This window comes from Pinus tabuliformis, chromosome 8, assembly GCF_031772625.1.
Source record: "Pinus tabuliformis cultivar Carrire ecotype Pingquan chromosome 8, CPIR1, whole genome shotgun sequence".
NCBI lineage: Eukaryota > Viridiplantae > Streptophyta > Pinopsida > Pinales > Pinaceae > Pinus > Pinus tabuliformis.
Genome location: NC_142294.1, coordinates 50,487,534 through 50,504,776, shown reverse-complemented (window position 1 = coordinate 50,504,776; position 17,243 = coordinate 50,487,534). Strand labels below are relative to the sequence as shown.

Genomic DNA, 17,243 nt, shown 5'->3' with positions numbered 1-17,243 from the left:
GATCTTGTTGGTGATCCTACAGATCAGCGACGCACACGTTCTCAGTTTGACAGAGCCTCTTCTTTACTGGCTCAAGCTCCAGTAAATTATGATCCTGAAACTTTTGCAGAAGCTTCAGGCCATCCAGATTGGGAAGCAGCTATGAATGAAGAATATCATTCATTATTGGCAAATGATACATGGGATCTTGTTCCTCTACCAAAGGGACGAAAACTTGTTAGATGCAAATGGGTTTACAGAACCAAGTATGGACCAGATGGGAAAGTTGATAAACATAAAGCTCGTCTTGTTGCTAAAGGTTTTTCACAGGTTGAAGGCATTGACTACACTGAAACCTTCTCTCCTGTTGCCAAAATGAACTCTATCCACCTTGTTCTTTCCCTTGCTGCCTCGTTCAAATGGGAAGTCCATCAGATGGATGTTAAATCTGCCTTCTTGCATGGGGACTTGCATGAAGAAATCTACATGGAACAACCCATTAGCTTCATAAAAACAGACTCCAGCCTTGTATGTCGGCTTAAGAAATCCCTTTATGGTCTCAAGCAAGCTCCTCGAGCTTGGTATGACAAAATGGATAGCTTTCTTTTAGAATCTGGATTTTCTAGGTGTCATTCTGACAATATTGTCTACACCAAGAAAGTGGGCAAGTCTTATCATTCTTGTTCTTTATGTTGATGATCTTATCCTTACCAGTAGTGATCCCAACCTTATAAACCATGTGAAGTCCAGCCTTAAAAGGAAGTTTGAAATGACAGACTTAGGACACTTACATTATTTTCTCGGTCTTCAAGTCTTGCAATCCAAGGAAGGTATTTCCCTTTCTCAGTCCAAGTATTCCTGTGATATTCTACGCCACTTTCACATGGAAGACTGTAAGCCAGCCCCTTCTCCCTTCCAGTCTGGAGTCAAACTTTCCGTCACTTGTACTTCTCCTGAAGTTGATGCTACCTTATACCGTCAACTTGTCGGAAAACTTCTGTATCTAACCCATACTCGACCTAACCTTTCCTTTGCCGTTGGCCTTGTTGCTCGGTTTATGCAAAACCCACGTGAAAGTCATTGGAAAGCAGCTAAAAGAATACTTCATTATGTTCGAGGTACAGCTTAGTTTTGGATTCATTACAATGCCGAAGCATCTCCTCTATTGGTTGGCTTCACTGATTTCGATTGGGCTGGTGACCTTGATGATCGGAAGTCTACTGCAGGTTATGTGTTCACTCTTGGTTCAGGACCTATTACATGGGCTTGCAAGAAACAAGGTGCCATTTCTCTTAAATCAGCAGAAGTAGAGTATCGTGGTGCCGTAGAAGCTAGTAAGGAAGCCTTGTGGCTTCGTCAGATCCTGTCAGAGTTTGGCTTTCAGCAGCAACATCCGACTACACTTTGGTGTGATAATCAAAGTGCCATTCAACTATGCAAAGATCCAGTCCAACATCAGCGTAGCAAACACATTGAATTGCACATGCAATTCATCAGAAAGCTCATTCACGACCATGTTCTTGAAGTGAAATATTGTTCAACAGATGATCAAGTTGTAGACATCTTCACAAAGGCTCTCACAGAGGCGAAGTTCACTAAACTTCGATTTATGGTTGGAGTTCAGGAAGTTGTCACTAAGGGGGGATAGGCTCTAGTGCCTCCTTCCTTCTCCTATTGTGTCATATCTGTAAATCCTTCAATCCTATCCCAAGTTGTTCTTAAGGGGGGATGTTAGGATATTCCGACACATAGGAAATAGTTAAGTACAACTTGGTCTAGTATAGAGTTAGGTATAGAGTTAGGTAAAGTGTGTTTCTTTACCTTGTACATTTTGTAACTTACAATCCGACGGTCACGATATGTAGTGATCCGACGGTTCACTCTCTCCTCGGTATTACTGACACTTGATCCGTGGCTTGACACCCGATTGGTCCATGATTTCTATTTAAAGCGCATGGAGGGTCATTTGTAGGGTAATCCGTCTATGAGAGAATCTTATGTAAATTTTCATTCTTTTATTAATAAATTGCCTGAAGTGGCTGCGTTGGCTCAGGCCGTGGACTGTTTCCCTCTTTGAGGGTTTTAACCACGTCAAAAATATTGGTGTATTGATCTGCAATCTGGTTGTGAGCGGTGTCCTTTGGTGTTCTGTCTGAGGAACTTACCCTGTAAATTCCTACAAGGCCTACATAGCACTAATAATGTAAGGGATCAATAATAATAATAGTGGGTTTCTATGGGGAACAACAATAACAATATGGGGTTACGCTAGTATTATAGGGACCTAACATAAACATAAATTCGAACATGTTTCTTTAAATATAAGCACCAAGTAACTACATACCTCATACATTCCACTGAACCATAGGTCTCACTACTCCAAATCTCTCAGTAGGGGATCAACCCCAAGCTAGGGCTAGAAATCCACCAAGCAAAGGCTCGCCTGGAACCCAATATGGCCAAAACATTAGCACAAAAAAGGTAACAAGGTAAGGTACCAAAATTCAATGGCATACACACTATAATGTCTTGTCTCCCATCAACATGTGAAACCTATTCTAGTGCACCCCCTTCTTTGCACTTATAATCATGCAAGATGTGCCACTACCATTCCAAAGTTCCAACACAAGTCGACATGGCTCTAGGATTTCCAATTTGCCTCAAGAGTATTTAGGTACCCTCCAAGCCTCACACTAGGAAACCTATCCCCACACTTCTACCTCAAGGACTCTAACCTTCTGTAAAATAATTGAAGGAGAAGTGCACACCCATATCCACCTAGGAGCCACAAGGTAAGAGGGTCACACTTTCCCCATAGCAAGCATTGTAGTCAGAGTTGTGAGAATGATATAGTAGAATTTATAATAAAACTAAAGACCCAATTTTATGTGCATGTGCCTAATGTTAGAAGTGGAACTCAAAGAAGTCACTGCCCCACCATTTTTTAAACTTACAATGAAAGGTATATGCATAATGACTTTATGATTTAATTAAATATTTTCCTTAGTTTAAGCCCATCACTTTGCCTATATTCCCCTTCCCCACTCATGGAATCCTATCCCCTCATATCTCTTATTTGACTTGGTTTACATCAACGATGCACTTTCATTAATATTAGTGTGATTGCATTTTACATTGCTAGGCTCACTAGCATTTCCACACATATGCTCTCTAGCCTAAAACCAAACAAGCACTTTGACCTCAAAACTCATATACATAGGCATGTTGGACTTAAAACACACACACACACATAAATATACAGACAAGCAAGGCCAACACAATCATGGCTCACTACCCTAATCATAATATGTACAATATACACAAGGATCAACCTAGGTGTGTTAGAGATATGGTCTTGTCATTCCAAAAATGGTGATCAAGCAATGTTGCTAGTGTTTGTACCAATTAACATGACCTTGTCACATTCATGCACTTCAACTAGAATGCACAACGTATCTACTATGAAGGGGAGTAGACCTTGTCATTCTCCTTCGCAACTTCAATACATTGAAATATTCATATATCTTCACAAAATAAGCGTGTAAGGCTTGCATGATATAGTAAAAACCAAGCAAAAAATAATAAAATAATGTTAAATGAATCATTTGTATGTCTTATAAACCCATTTTCTCATTGCATTTTTTCCTTTCACTCAAGGAACTAATCCTCATGTATTAATATTCACTAAGGAACCAAATTCCTCAATGATTGCATTATCCCATTTTGGTTTGTCATGTGCATCTATTTATGTTTTAAGATCATTTTCCTCTAACATATGTAATGTCAAATATTGGTAACATACTAGTGTGTAAGATTGTGTTTAACTTCACTTAATGTTGAATATTTCTAAAATATAAGATATGGTCTTGTCATCCAAAGGTTATGATTAAGTAATAGTGCTAGCATCAGTACTATTATTTTATGCATTCCAAATAGAATACACAATATGTCCACTCCAAAGTTAAGTTGAGACCCTATTGTGCTTCCTTCATGACTTCATTGAATCCAAATATTCCCAAAGCATGTAGGGTTTTGAATAAAAAATAAAAAAATCTTTAAAATATCTTTAGATGCATCACCTAAAGTAAAAATGACAAAGGTGTGGGATATGACAAAACAAAATCTTAATGATAACATAAATTACAATTTATGTAGATTCAGTTGAATAACGAAAATTATACATTAAAAAAGAGAGTATGCTTAACAAAACTAAGATATTTAAGTAAATAATAATCCAAGTGACAAATTATGAACGTTTCTTATTTGTTAAATAGTTTATAAAGTGATATTGATTCATTGTAGTTTACAAAAATCCTATTTTGTGTTCATTTCGATGCCTAATACAATTAGTGAATGATACATATCTAAAAAGATAGAAAAATTTAAGGATGAAAATATATCTCAAAATATTAAAATTTTGAGAAATCTTAATAATTTTTAATATGCGAACTTTATTTTTTTATAATATTTTTGACAATAGTTAAGTTTTTAAACTTTATTTTTTTATAATATTTTTGACAATAGTTAAGTTTTTAAAGATTTTATATAGTTTTTATGAAAATTTGGTGATTTTTAAAGTAAATAAGACTATCTTATAGAATTTGGGTAAATCATTAAAAAAAAGGAATTAGTGAATCTTTCTTAAAATTTAGTCCCTAAAATTTTCCCTACGTAAAACATGGAAACCAAGTCAAGCATAACCATCCTAAAGGGAACTATTTGCGTCCACAAATCAACATAAGTTAACACACTACATAATAAAATAATGTACAACTATGTGAGAAGCATGGCATTACTTAGAAAATAATGCACCTAAACAAGGTAAACAATTATCTCTACTTGTGACATCTAGAAAGAAACACAACAATGGTCTAAATCCATGAAGTTGCGAAAGAACATTAAGTTACAGGAATTCATTGCGATTTTGGCTAATCTTTTCTTATTTTGACTTCAAGTTGCAACAACAAGAAAAATGAAAAGCTTGATTGCAAAACATATGGACACAATTATGGAAGCTAGCAAAAGAAACTCAACTCGAGTAAGTCCAATTCCATTCCAAGTTCAAGAAATTAAATTCAAATTACGATCCAAAATCAATTAAATCAATCAAGCATTTCTTAAAGGTTTGAGAATTTAAGACTATAATATGAAGTGAGTTGATAAGTGGATAAACCTAAACTTTTTGGTATATTTAATTTCCCTTAACAAAATAAAGTTTCACCTTAATTTGCTCATTTTTCAATTTTTGTTTTTATGAAACAAGAATGAATATTGTGTAGATTAAGTCCGCGCTCGGTCACAACAATGTTAGAAAATCAAAAAGGCAAAAATATTTTCTTATGTTGACAATTACTTGTGATTTCTTTGAGTTCTTAATAGCTTTCTTATGTTCTTCTTTTATCTCAGTTTCATCAAGCAACTACCAAGGACAAAACATGAATATTAAGTACACCAGATGTAGGTACTCAACAAGGTCTAAAACCATAGGGGAAAGCCCAGTCAGAAACTCTTCCTTCAATAAATTCAAAATGAGATAGACCAAGACCTTAGACCAACATACCTTCCTCCTCCACCAAGTCAACCTTCCAAGATGATTTAGTAGTATCTTCTTATCCATCAGCTTCATCCCAACAACAATCCAAAAATTCGACTTCCCAGCTACAGAATTTTAACCCTCGGCTATAGAATTTTAGCTACATTTACCTTGGCAACCTAGAGACACACCACAATGTTCCGTAGGGCCTCCACTTCATCCTCAAGCTGAGAAATATTTTTCTATTAGCTCTCTATGGTGTCCAAGGTGGAATTGTTAGTGAGGCTTTGCTAATGAGGCAAAACTTGGAGGTCATAAACATCAACCATTGATTCTGCAAGTTCTTTGCAACATTGTTCACATGTGGGAGCCATGGCTTCAAGGTTGGAGATTACTTGCAGAGGCACTGCACTTACCAAGATTTTGTGACACTCTCCTGGAGGGTTGGTGTTGGCGGCTCCATAATCCAAACTCCATAATGGGGCCAACAAACTGACTGCAGGTGGATGGGAAAGACCAGCGAGAGCCGGCAGGGTCACAAGCATTCTGACTCTGAGAATGTTCCGCAAAGAAGGAGGAGACACAATAATGTTTGAAAATGGAAACTACTACATGATTGAACTCAGGACTTGGAGTTGAATAAGGATATTTACCGTTGCCTAGTCAAAGTTTCCACCTGTGAAATTGTGTAGGCCCTTGAATGGAGACTGCCAGGAGAAGCTGAGCAACCCTACTCCAAATGAAAGGAGGCTTGAGGCCAAAAGCGAACTGAGGAACCCATGCACTATAAAACTTCCTGAACACTAATTTATACCCATTCAAATCCTTGGTGCTTGTGCAAAATTATAGAATTGCAACTACTCTACATGGATCCCAAGGTTTTGTCATTATCAACTTGCAGTCTGAGATGACTTCTACCTCGGAGGAACTAATAAGAGATGGAATTCCCCGTATAATCATCGGCATGGGAATTAAATGCGACACGTTGGATAATGGATGCCAAAGCATTTCCACCCAAACACACATGATTATAACCTTAGCTACCTTTATATTATTAATTGCCCACATGTCTTCCTGCGTGCAACGCCAATCCATTGCCACTTTCCACCCGCTACTGAAGTACGAACAAATGGAGGAAATAATGAGAAGGAGAGGGGAAAGGGGGGTGTGGAAGGAGGGGGTAAATAAAGGGGAGGGGGACGGGGCAGGGAAATAAGGAAGAGAGGGTTGGGAAAGGGAGGAAGAGGGATCATGAGGAGGGGGGATGGAAAATGAGCAAGGCACAAAGGCACTATTATAAAGAGGAGTCTAAAAGAGACTAAGATATCCACCAACATAAAGGAACATTGTAAGACCCCAAGACCTCATTTACCACTTTTCCTTCCTATAAGAGACAAGCTCTATTGTCCATTCAGTCATCTGAGAACTTGGAAGGAAGGGGAGCTGGAAACAAATGAGAGGAGGTTCTTAACATGCTGAAGGATCTAGTTGAGTGCATTATCTTTAGGAGAATAGTTAGTTCTTAAGTATCCGATTACCAAGAAGGAGTCTCCTATGATAGTGAGTTCTTTAATGCCTTGCTAGAGGGTGAGGAGGAGGCCCATTTAGAGCCCATATAATTCCACTTGATTTTTTGTTTTCCTACCCAGGCCCCAAGCATACTTAATTACTTTTTTCCTTCGGAATTGCGAATAATCCATCCCCCTCCTGCCACCCCTTTTTCAAATTTCTAATAGTATAAATCATTTTAAATTAAAATTTGGTAATCAAAATTCTCATCAATATAATATGATGACAACTTTTCATAAAATATTTATGAAATATTAAAAAAATTAAATCTATCCCTAATTAAATTGCTTCCCACATTATAACTTTTTATCACTTAGAGAAATCCCAAGTTGCGATAAAAACTCTAAAGTAACGTCTAATCAATCTTTTAAGCCAAAAGCTATCCCTTTCAATTCGAAGGGGGGTCCCTTCTATAACTCAGTCAAATCTGACTAGTTATGTACTCAACACATCGACTAGATTTGATTGGATTTAAAAAAAATGGTATGGAAAGAGTAGGATAAACCATTGGGCATGTAGTTTATTTGACAACAAACTACTGCATACAGGTTATATGAACAACATACAGAGGCAAGGTAGCAACAAATCTCTTAGACAATTTCTCATTCAGTATGATAGAAGCAACTAGAAATGAATATCAAAAAACAAAACAACTAATGAATTATTTAAAAGATATTCAAGTTGAAAAACATATAACACTTTGGCAATAGTAAACCTGAGCTGATAAGCAAAATTCATATTTAATAACTCAATTTCCAAAATGTAGAAGACATCTGGATAAGATTACGAAACATTAGAGATGACAAACACTAGAAGACAAGCAGGAAACCCATTACACAAGAATCTTTGTAAATCTGAGCAAATAACGTTGAACACAGTAATTTATATTTATATCCAAATGTATACATTGTACCAAAGGTTTTGCCAAACATTCCAAGCCTTTGTCATTCTACTGAAATCTCTATAAAGACAAACTAACTAAAAACATGTTTCTAGCAAAGCTTTAATTACAAAGTCTAAAAAATCACAGCGTACATTTCAAACACATGCATATAAAACTTTCCAATTTGGAGATAAGGATCACCAAGTCGAATTGATGAGGTGGCATCCAAGTCAAAAACTATCCATGAGTTTTTTCCTCATGAATTCTTGAAAAATAGGGTCCAGTGATCTCTTCGAAAATCCAAAACCATGATATTTGTTAGAAAACCGAGAGAGGTTTTTTTAAATGGGTTTGTTACGGATAAAAAACTCTTTTGGTTTTGAAAAAAATGTTCTCATTTATTTGGAAATCAATCCCAAAATTACTATGTTGTACAGGGAAAAAAGGAGTTTTAACTGACCATTTTTACAAAAATGCGTTGACACTCACATTGTAAGCACTTAAATATGTTTATTACAAATCAGCGCTAACATTGAAATAGTTAGCACTTTTAAAAACTAACTAAAATTTTGATAGCATAACCCTAAACCAACACGTCATGAATTATGAGATATGGTACTTGTCTCAATTCATGTTTGTAAGCTTGGTAGGACTACACCTTCATCATGTCCATCTTCTCACCCTGATCGGAGGGAAGGGAGGGAGCACAAGATTTGAACCCAAGACTTCTTCTGGTTCAGTGAGACTTCATTTCCATAGCCATTGCCAATTGAACTACCCCAAACAGACTATGTCAAATCAAATTTAACTTAAACTTTCTATTGCAAATTATAAAAATAAAGTCAATAATATAAAAAATTATGCAATGATGCACTAGATAATGCTAGACATAAATATGATCAATCAAAATCTTTATTATACTTATGATTAAAGTGAACCTATCAACGTATTGTCATGTTATTCACATGAAATAATCCTAGATTATAAATATGATCAATCAAAATCGTTATTATGCTTATGATTAATGTGAACCTATCAACGTATTGTCATGTTATTCACATGAAATGATCCTAGATTATAAATATGATCAATCAAAATCGTTATTATGCTTATGATTAATGTGAACCTATCAACTTATTGTCGTTATTCTATTATGGATGCACTCGATGATCCTACACATAAGTGCGATTATACATAGAATATCTAATTGTGGGGCACATTATAAGGATTATTTCCTATCATGTGTGAATAGTCCTAGATTATAAATATGATCAATCAAAATTGTTATTATGCTTATGATTAATGTGAACTTATCAACTTATTGTCATTATTCTATTATGGATGCACTCGATGATCCTACACATAAGTGCGATTATACATAGAATATCTAATTGTGGGGCACATAAGGATTATTTCCTATCATGTGTGAATAATCCTAGATTATAAATATGATCAATCAAAATCGTTATTATGCTTATGATTAATGTGAACCTATCAACTTATTGTCGTTATTCTATTATGGATGCACTCGATGATCCTACACATAAATGCGATTATACATAGAATATCTGATTGTGGGGCACATTATAAGGATTATTTCCTATCATTTCATTTCGTTGATATTTAATTTACATTAGTTGCACTTGCAAACCTTTTTTTTTGAATTTCTGTTAATTTTTTGAATTTCTGCTAATGTAATGATCCTGTGATTATATCTTTAAGATCAAATTTTAATAGAAAGTTCTTTTTGAATTATAGTTATTATAGAAGAGTTTTTGAAAATAAATTGTGTTTGTATTTTTGAAAAGCTTCAATTATACAATCCACTCATTCTATGGAAAAAAATTATAATATTTTAAAACATAAACAATTAAAATGATATATATATATATATATAGTACTTACTCACAATGACCAAGTATTGTGACTGTTTTATTAGCTTAACTGATTTATAAGATTCATATTAACCTTTGTTATATTCTTTTCTCAACCTTTGTTTTTCAACATTATAGCTTTTAAATCGAAGTAAAGTTCCTACTTAACTTCTTCTCTAGATTTAGAGACTGATATCTATTGTCTTCGAATGTTCACTGTATTCTGATATCAGAAATCAGTGCTTCTGTTTTTTAAAGACTTGACTCGTTACAAATTTTCTAGAAAACTCCATAACAAAGTGATTTCTTATTACACTTAACTCATAACCATCTCACTGACACAAAGGGATTATTTCTTACTCTCTGCCCAATCCGAGCAGAAGAGAACAATGGCCCTTCTCAGGGACATAGTGCGAGCAGATGCATGAGCCAATGCAAACCTCACTTAACCTTATGATTATCACAGAGTGTTTTTCGACTTCAATCTACCAAAACGCCTCTCCACATTTACTAGAGATGGATTTATCCCCCCACTTGACCTGGATATTGATGGGTTTCTCCCACAATTGGGCCCTGATATTGCATATTGCATTTCCATTATTTTCCTACTGATTTCAGACAACTTAGCGAGTGAGGCTTAACCTCCTCGTTAGGTCGGAGGATAGCAGAACTACCAGATCTAAATACAGAAGTCCAAGAACATTTGCACATAATGATGAGGGTTGGATGAACATTAGCACATAATGATAAGGCGTGGGAATTCATCTGGTAGGTCCATGCACTGTAGAGCTACAGACATTTGCATATAATGATGAGACCTGTTAATTCATCCAGAAAAACTGTCCAAGGCCTACTGGAAAAGCTCTTATGATTAGAATGATAAATTTGCATATAAGGATGAGACCTGTTAATTCATCTAGAAAAACTGTCCAAGGCTTACTGGAAAATCTCTTATATGGTAGAACTGAACTGTGAGATGGTTCTTCTGTCAATAGCATTGCAGAGCAGAAATAAAGACAACGATGACGCTGGGGAATTCATACCGTAAAGCTTTGTCCAAGGCCTACTGGAAAAGTCTCTTATATGGTATGTACTGAATAATGAGATAAGGGCCTACTGGAAAAGTCTCTTATATGGTATGTACTGAATAATGAGATAAGTATCATGTCAGTAGTATTGCAGCAAAATTGACAAAGTTAATCATCTCTCCAGGTTCCCAATTTCTCTCATTGCACTGAGTCTCTCATTGCAATGCATGACTCTTTGTTTCAAAACGCAACCTCAATAGTGATCAATGTACAATACTGATCTATGTCAATTACTTTAAAATTCATCTATTAACAAAGTGATTTATCCACCTCGTCAATGTCACAATTACTTTAAAATTCATCTATTAACAAAGTGATTTATCCAAAAGACAATACCCTAGTCATTTCTATGTCAATTACGCTAAAATTTTGGAGTCAAAATCACTTGTATTGTCTTTTGGATAAATCACTTTGTTAATAGATGAATTTTAAACTAATTGACATAGATCAGTATTGTCATTTGGATAAATCACTTTGTTCATTGATGTGACATTGATCACTATTGAGGTGGATAAATCACTTTGTTAATAGATGAATTTTGAAGTAATTGATATAGATCAGTATTGTCTTTTGTAGATGAATGTTAAAGTAATTGACATAGATCAGTATTGTTTTTTATAGATGTATTTTAAAGTAATTGACATAGATCAGTATTGTCTTTTGAATAAATCACTTTGTTAATAGATGTGCAGTATTGTCTTTTGGATAAATCACTGTGTTACTAAATGTGACATTTATTACTCTTGAGGTGGATAAATCACTTTGTTAATAGATGTGACATTGATCACTATTGAGGTTGCGTTTTGAAACAAAGAGTATTGAGGTGGATAAATCACTTTGTTAATAGATGTGACATTGATCACTATTGAGGTTGCGTTTTGAAACAAAGAGTCATGCATTGCAATGAGAGACTCAGTGCAATGAGAGAAATTGGGAATCCGGAGAGATTGATTAACTTTGCCAATTTTGCTGCAATACCACTGACAGGATAATTACGATTAACTTTGCCAATTTTGCTGCAATACCACTGACAGGATAATTACTTTAAAATTCATTTATTAACGAAGTGATTTATCCAAAATTCATTTATTAATGAAGTGATTTATCCAAAAGACAATACCCGATTTATCCAAAATACATTATTAACAAAGTGATTTATCCAAAAAGACAATACCCTAGTCATTTCGAGGTCAATTACTTTAAAATTTTGTAGGTCAATTACTTTAAAATTTTGTAATTCAACTATTAACAAAGTGATTTATCCAAAAAGTGATCCAAAAGACAATACCTTAGTCATTTCTATGTCAATTACTTTAAAATTCGGAATTTCATATTTCTATGTCAATTACTTTAAAATTCTTTAAAATTCTGTAATTCATCTATTAACAAAGTGATTTATCCACAAGACAATACCTTAGTCATTTCTATGTCAATTACTTTAAAAATCTGAATTTCATATTAAAAAATTCTGAATTTCATATTAAAGTAGGTAGTTCAGTAAGTTACACTCCTATTCAATTCTGAATTTCATATTAAAGTAGGTAGTTCAGTATGGTATACTCCTATTCACCCATGCAGAACGATGTTTCCTTTCATTAGGACATGCCACAGATAATTGCTTGTTTGAAGTAATTTTCCTCTCTCCTTAAAAATGGGAACTCAATTCTTGGCTGCTGTTAAGTGATGAGAAAAATTATTTTACAGAGGTCTGGTGCAAGCCTTTCAGCAAAGAGATCATGAAACCCTTGAATGAATCTTAAAAAGTAAATACTGTATATTTCATTTTTCATGAAACCCTTGAATGAATCTTAAAAGGTAAATACTGTATATTTCATTTTTCCTTAGATCATGAAATCCATGTAAAACCCATTTTCCCCTAGATCATGAAACCCTTTCATTTTCCCCTAAATCATGAAATCCATGTGAAAATGTGAAACCCATTTTCCCGTAGATCATGAAACCCTTGAATGAATCTTAAAAGGTAAATACTGTATATTTCATTTTCCCTAGCTATCGTCCCTATTGAAAACCACAGCTATTACAGCTATCCTGTACGTGAAATGCAATGACAGTGGACATTGCACAATATAGCTGTTTTGAGACCCTTAAACGTTTTGTGATTCTTGAGACAAATTAATACTGATATAAAAGGCTGCTCGAAGTTGGGCAAACAATGTAAGGGGCGAGTTATAAGTAAACAATGCAAGGGGCAAGTTATAAGTAGTCTCCATCCACCAAAAATGGGGGAAAATACATTTCCAAAATTCAAAAACTCATATATAATCTCAGACAACTGGAAGCAAACAAGGCCTGCAGCAGACAAGAGAATGGGTGGTAAAACGCTATCTTCGACATAAATAATCACAGTTTAGAACTTTCCCCGCGACAGCATAGTTAGATCTGGGAGTTGTATCACAGTAGAACGATTTTACATATCCAGACCAGAAATATCATACATCTAAAACTATTAATTAGAAATAAATTTATTTTTTTGCACCTAAATTTATTTTTTCTGCACCATTTTTGCTTGATCAAATAGAAAGCATGCATCTGTAAAGTTTTATTGATTAAACCATCCTTCTGGTGCAGAACATGAACTCAGTTGCATTATTGCTTTCGTGCCAGATAACACTGAATCAACCTGTACAAACAGCTCAACAAATATATTTTTTTATAGGGGAAAAAATATATTTTTTAAAAGGGAAGAAGTGGAAAGGGAACCTTTCAGGTAACACTGAATCAACCTGTACAAGCAGCTCAACAAATATATTTTTTTTAAAGGAAAAAGGTGGAAAGGGAACCTTTCAGGATCTTTCCAATGGAAAATCAATCGAAAATCAATCATGAAAGCATTCCAAAGGGGAAGAAGTGGAAAATCACCAAAGGGGAAAAAGTGGAAAATCAATCGAAAATCAATTATGAAAGCATTCCAAAGGGGAAAAAGTGGAAAGAGAACCTTTCAAGCATTCCAAAGGGGAAAAAGTGGAAAGGGAACCCTTCAGGATCTTTCCAATGGAAAATCAATCATGAAAGCATTTCAACTCTGAAAGAAAGAAAAATAGTTGTAGCCATTTGACAGAAATTAGAGTCAGTCTTGATGCCATTGTGTTTATATTATTAGACCGAGCTAACCATTTTATCCATGTAACATTTATAACACTGAAAATAAAAATTAAATGTCCCTTGCCTACTGATTAAAAAACAGAGGGAAAAAACCCCACCGAAATCCATCTTCACCAGATCTTTTAAACAAGAGGTTTGAATTTGAATTTGATGTCTTTGTATCCCTTTTCCCTCTCAATGCTTTTGTATCCCTCTCAATGCTTGATAAATTGAGAGTGGGGTTAAGATAGGTCCATTCCAGTTGTTAACTAAGAAACCACACGTATAGCTGCAGATAAGAATATTCAACACTATATAGAATATGCATTAACTTACTCGTTGAAAACGATTTGTACAATCAATTTCGGCAAAAGATGAATTGGCAAGTCATTTTGCTTTTATGCAGAACCAATTTTGGCAAAAGATAGAACTAGCAAGTCAGCTTGCTTTGATACATATATCTGAAAACGACAAGCAAAAAAGTGTTTCACAGAAGTTTTGATGACAAAATTTATCAGCTGAGGGAGTATAGCTATTTTTTCTCATGGGAAATTTTTTTAGTTTTAGCGTTGCGACCTGGTCTGCCTCGGTTCGGAGCTGCTGAGGCATTGCGTTTTCTGAGATATTCTTCATGAAGTGGACGGGGAATCTGATAATTGAACTGCGAAATGTCGACTCCTTTGGCGTACTGAGGATTCTCTTCCAGGAATTTCTCAATTTCAACTTTGGACCTTAATTTTTTTCCGGATGGGGAAATATAGTACACGTCTGCAAACCTGCAGGTGCTATCTCCTCTGAGGGATAGCAACCGCTCCCATCCTGTGGGAGGGCGAGGTATATTTGGCTTGTCAATTATCCACAGACGAGTAATATCCTGTGAGAGTTCAGCTGGATCATTACAGGAAGCATTTGGGCGCCAGCCAGAGGCTCTGTTACACACCCAAGGATCTGCAGAAGCCCAATGCCGAATAGCTTCATATTGCTCCTTGCTTGGAATGAATCTCCATTTAAAGCATTTCACACATTGAACGGCATATGCCCCAACAGCTGGTAAAACCCTTGGAGCAGCTGAGTTAGATTCCTTATTAATCTTTGAACTGGATTTCCCCTTTTTACTCCGAGATGACAATGTTGCTGAAGCTCCCTGTATGCAACAACAACAGAAGGCTTCATTTCAGCCCTAAACAAAAACTACAATATGCTTGAGCTGAAATAGCCAAGCAAAGAAATTGCAAATACAAATACGCGCAGAGAAGGAAAGGGCCAAGTAAAGAAATTGTGAATGCAATATGGGCTGTGAAGGAAAAGGATTTGTATTACCTCTACGGGAGAGATGTCGCACACTATGGCTCTGGATTGCTCCATTTTCGCTTCTTGCTGCTGATCTCACAGAAACACTTCGTGAATCTTCAAGTCGCCCTCGGTTCCTGCCAAAATATATTTGGCATGCATCAATATTAATTCATTCGTAATTCAAGACATGCAAGCCAAGTCGTGCCATGCCATGGATCATTCATGACAATAATTACACTTGCCTCCATTGTGGCTATTCAAGAAGGAGGTGCCTTGAAAATGGTACCTTGAAAGGCATAAAACATTGAAATGAGTAGGGCCTGTATTCAAACAGATTACATGTGGATTTACCTTGGTAACCATGCGAACGAACAGAAGACGGGTGCATCCAGGTACGGTGACCATTACAGCAACCCACTCTCGATGAAGGACAGCAATTAGTTCCAAGAAAACCGAACCAGAAGATGGACAGTAATTAGTGGCAACAAAACCGAACCAGAACCCACTCTCGATGAAGGACAGCAATAGTGGCAACAAAACCGAACCAGAAGTGATGTTGTCAGCAATTGGTCAACAAAATGGCAACATTCGATTGGTGCGAATCGGTAGCAATTTCACAGATAACCAAGAAACTCTTTCGGTGGTATGTATAAGTTTTTAGGACAAGAAAACTGATGATAAGTGAAAACCGAACCGAAGATTTACCACCTTGAATTGTCAAGATCCACAAGAAAGACAGAGGATCCCAGTATAATGGAATCAATTCATAAAACCTTAAATCTGAATTGTTAAGGTCCACAAGAAAGAGAGAGGATCTGAATATAATGGAACCAATTTGTAAAACCTTAAACCTGAGAAAGTTTTTACAACTAGTAATCGTCAGGCCCCCGTCAAAGCGAGTGGATCTGTACATGCTCAATTAGTAAAACCTTGAATATGCAGAGGAAGATGAATCGGTGTTAACGCACAAAATCAGTAAAGGACCATAACAATGCACAATTCACGAAGGCAGAAATTCGGAGGAGTCGTTGGTTAACAAAAAAGAGACACTGACCGTACTGTGCTCGTAGATTAAGGAAAAAGTCATTTGTATAGTCCCACATTCACTGCATGGTACTCATATTAAAGAATAAGTTACGGCCAGCGATCAAGCTGATTTTAGAAAGTAGAGCTTTCTTTGTATTTATATACCATTTAAGAGATTTGTATAATAAACTTTCTGCTTGATTGATTGGGTTAAGAGATGGGTCTAAACTTCGGTTTGATAGATGGGTTAAAATAGATGGATTGGGTTGATATGGATTTAGGTGGGTGAATAAGGTTTTAACGATTTGGAAGTTAATAAATAAAAATGAATATTAATTAAGTTAGTTATATTTAAAAATATAATAATAATTATAAAGTAAGGATGTGTATATTAATGGGGTTGAAAGGTGTGTTTTAACTTTATATTTAAAATAAAAATAATAAGGTAAATTTGATTTGGTCAAGTAACTATGGTTTTTGAGCTCCAAGTTTATAAGAATATATGGTATTGATTTATGGTATTCATGTGGAATATAGCTTATTTACAGGAGGAAATTAAACCAGTCTAGATCCATCTTAACTTGGATCTACCAAACACCTAGAGGGATCAAATCTCTTTTCACTCTAAAAGAGATTTAAATCTCAAGGGATTTGGTCCCTCTGTGCTAGTGAGGTTTTTGAGCTCCAAGTTTATGAGAACCCATGGTATTGACTTATGGTATTCATGTGGAATATAGCTTATTTACAGGAAGAAATTAAACCAGTCTAGATCCATCTTAACTGCGATCTACCAAACACCTAGAGGGATCAAATCTCTTTTCACTCTAAAAGAGATTTAAATCTCAAGGGATTTGATTAAAACTAAATAAAATAAAATAAAAAAACATAAAATTCTC

General features: G+C 35.4%; 1 protein-coding gene across 1 annotated transcript; it reads right to left on the bottom strand.

Annotated features, from left to right (window-relative positions):
* Positions 1–14,455: 14,455 nt before the first annotated feature.
* Positions 14,456–16,388, bottom strand: LOC149234091 (methyl-CpG-binding domain-containing protein 2-like). Its single transcript, XM_089461104.1, has 3 exons — positions 15,673–16,388; positions 15,349–15,455; positions 14,456–15,172 (listed from the first exon to the last, which is right to left on the bottom strand). The coding sequence occupies exons 2-3, from the start codon at positions 15,391–15,393 to the stop codon at positions 14,561–14,563; spliced, it is 657 nt and encodes a 218-aa protein (XP_089317230.1). The 5' UTR covers positions 15,394–15,455; positions 15,673–16,388; the 3' UTR covers positions 14,456–14,560.
* Between the last annotated feature and the right edge of the window lie 855 nt (positions 16,389–17,243).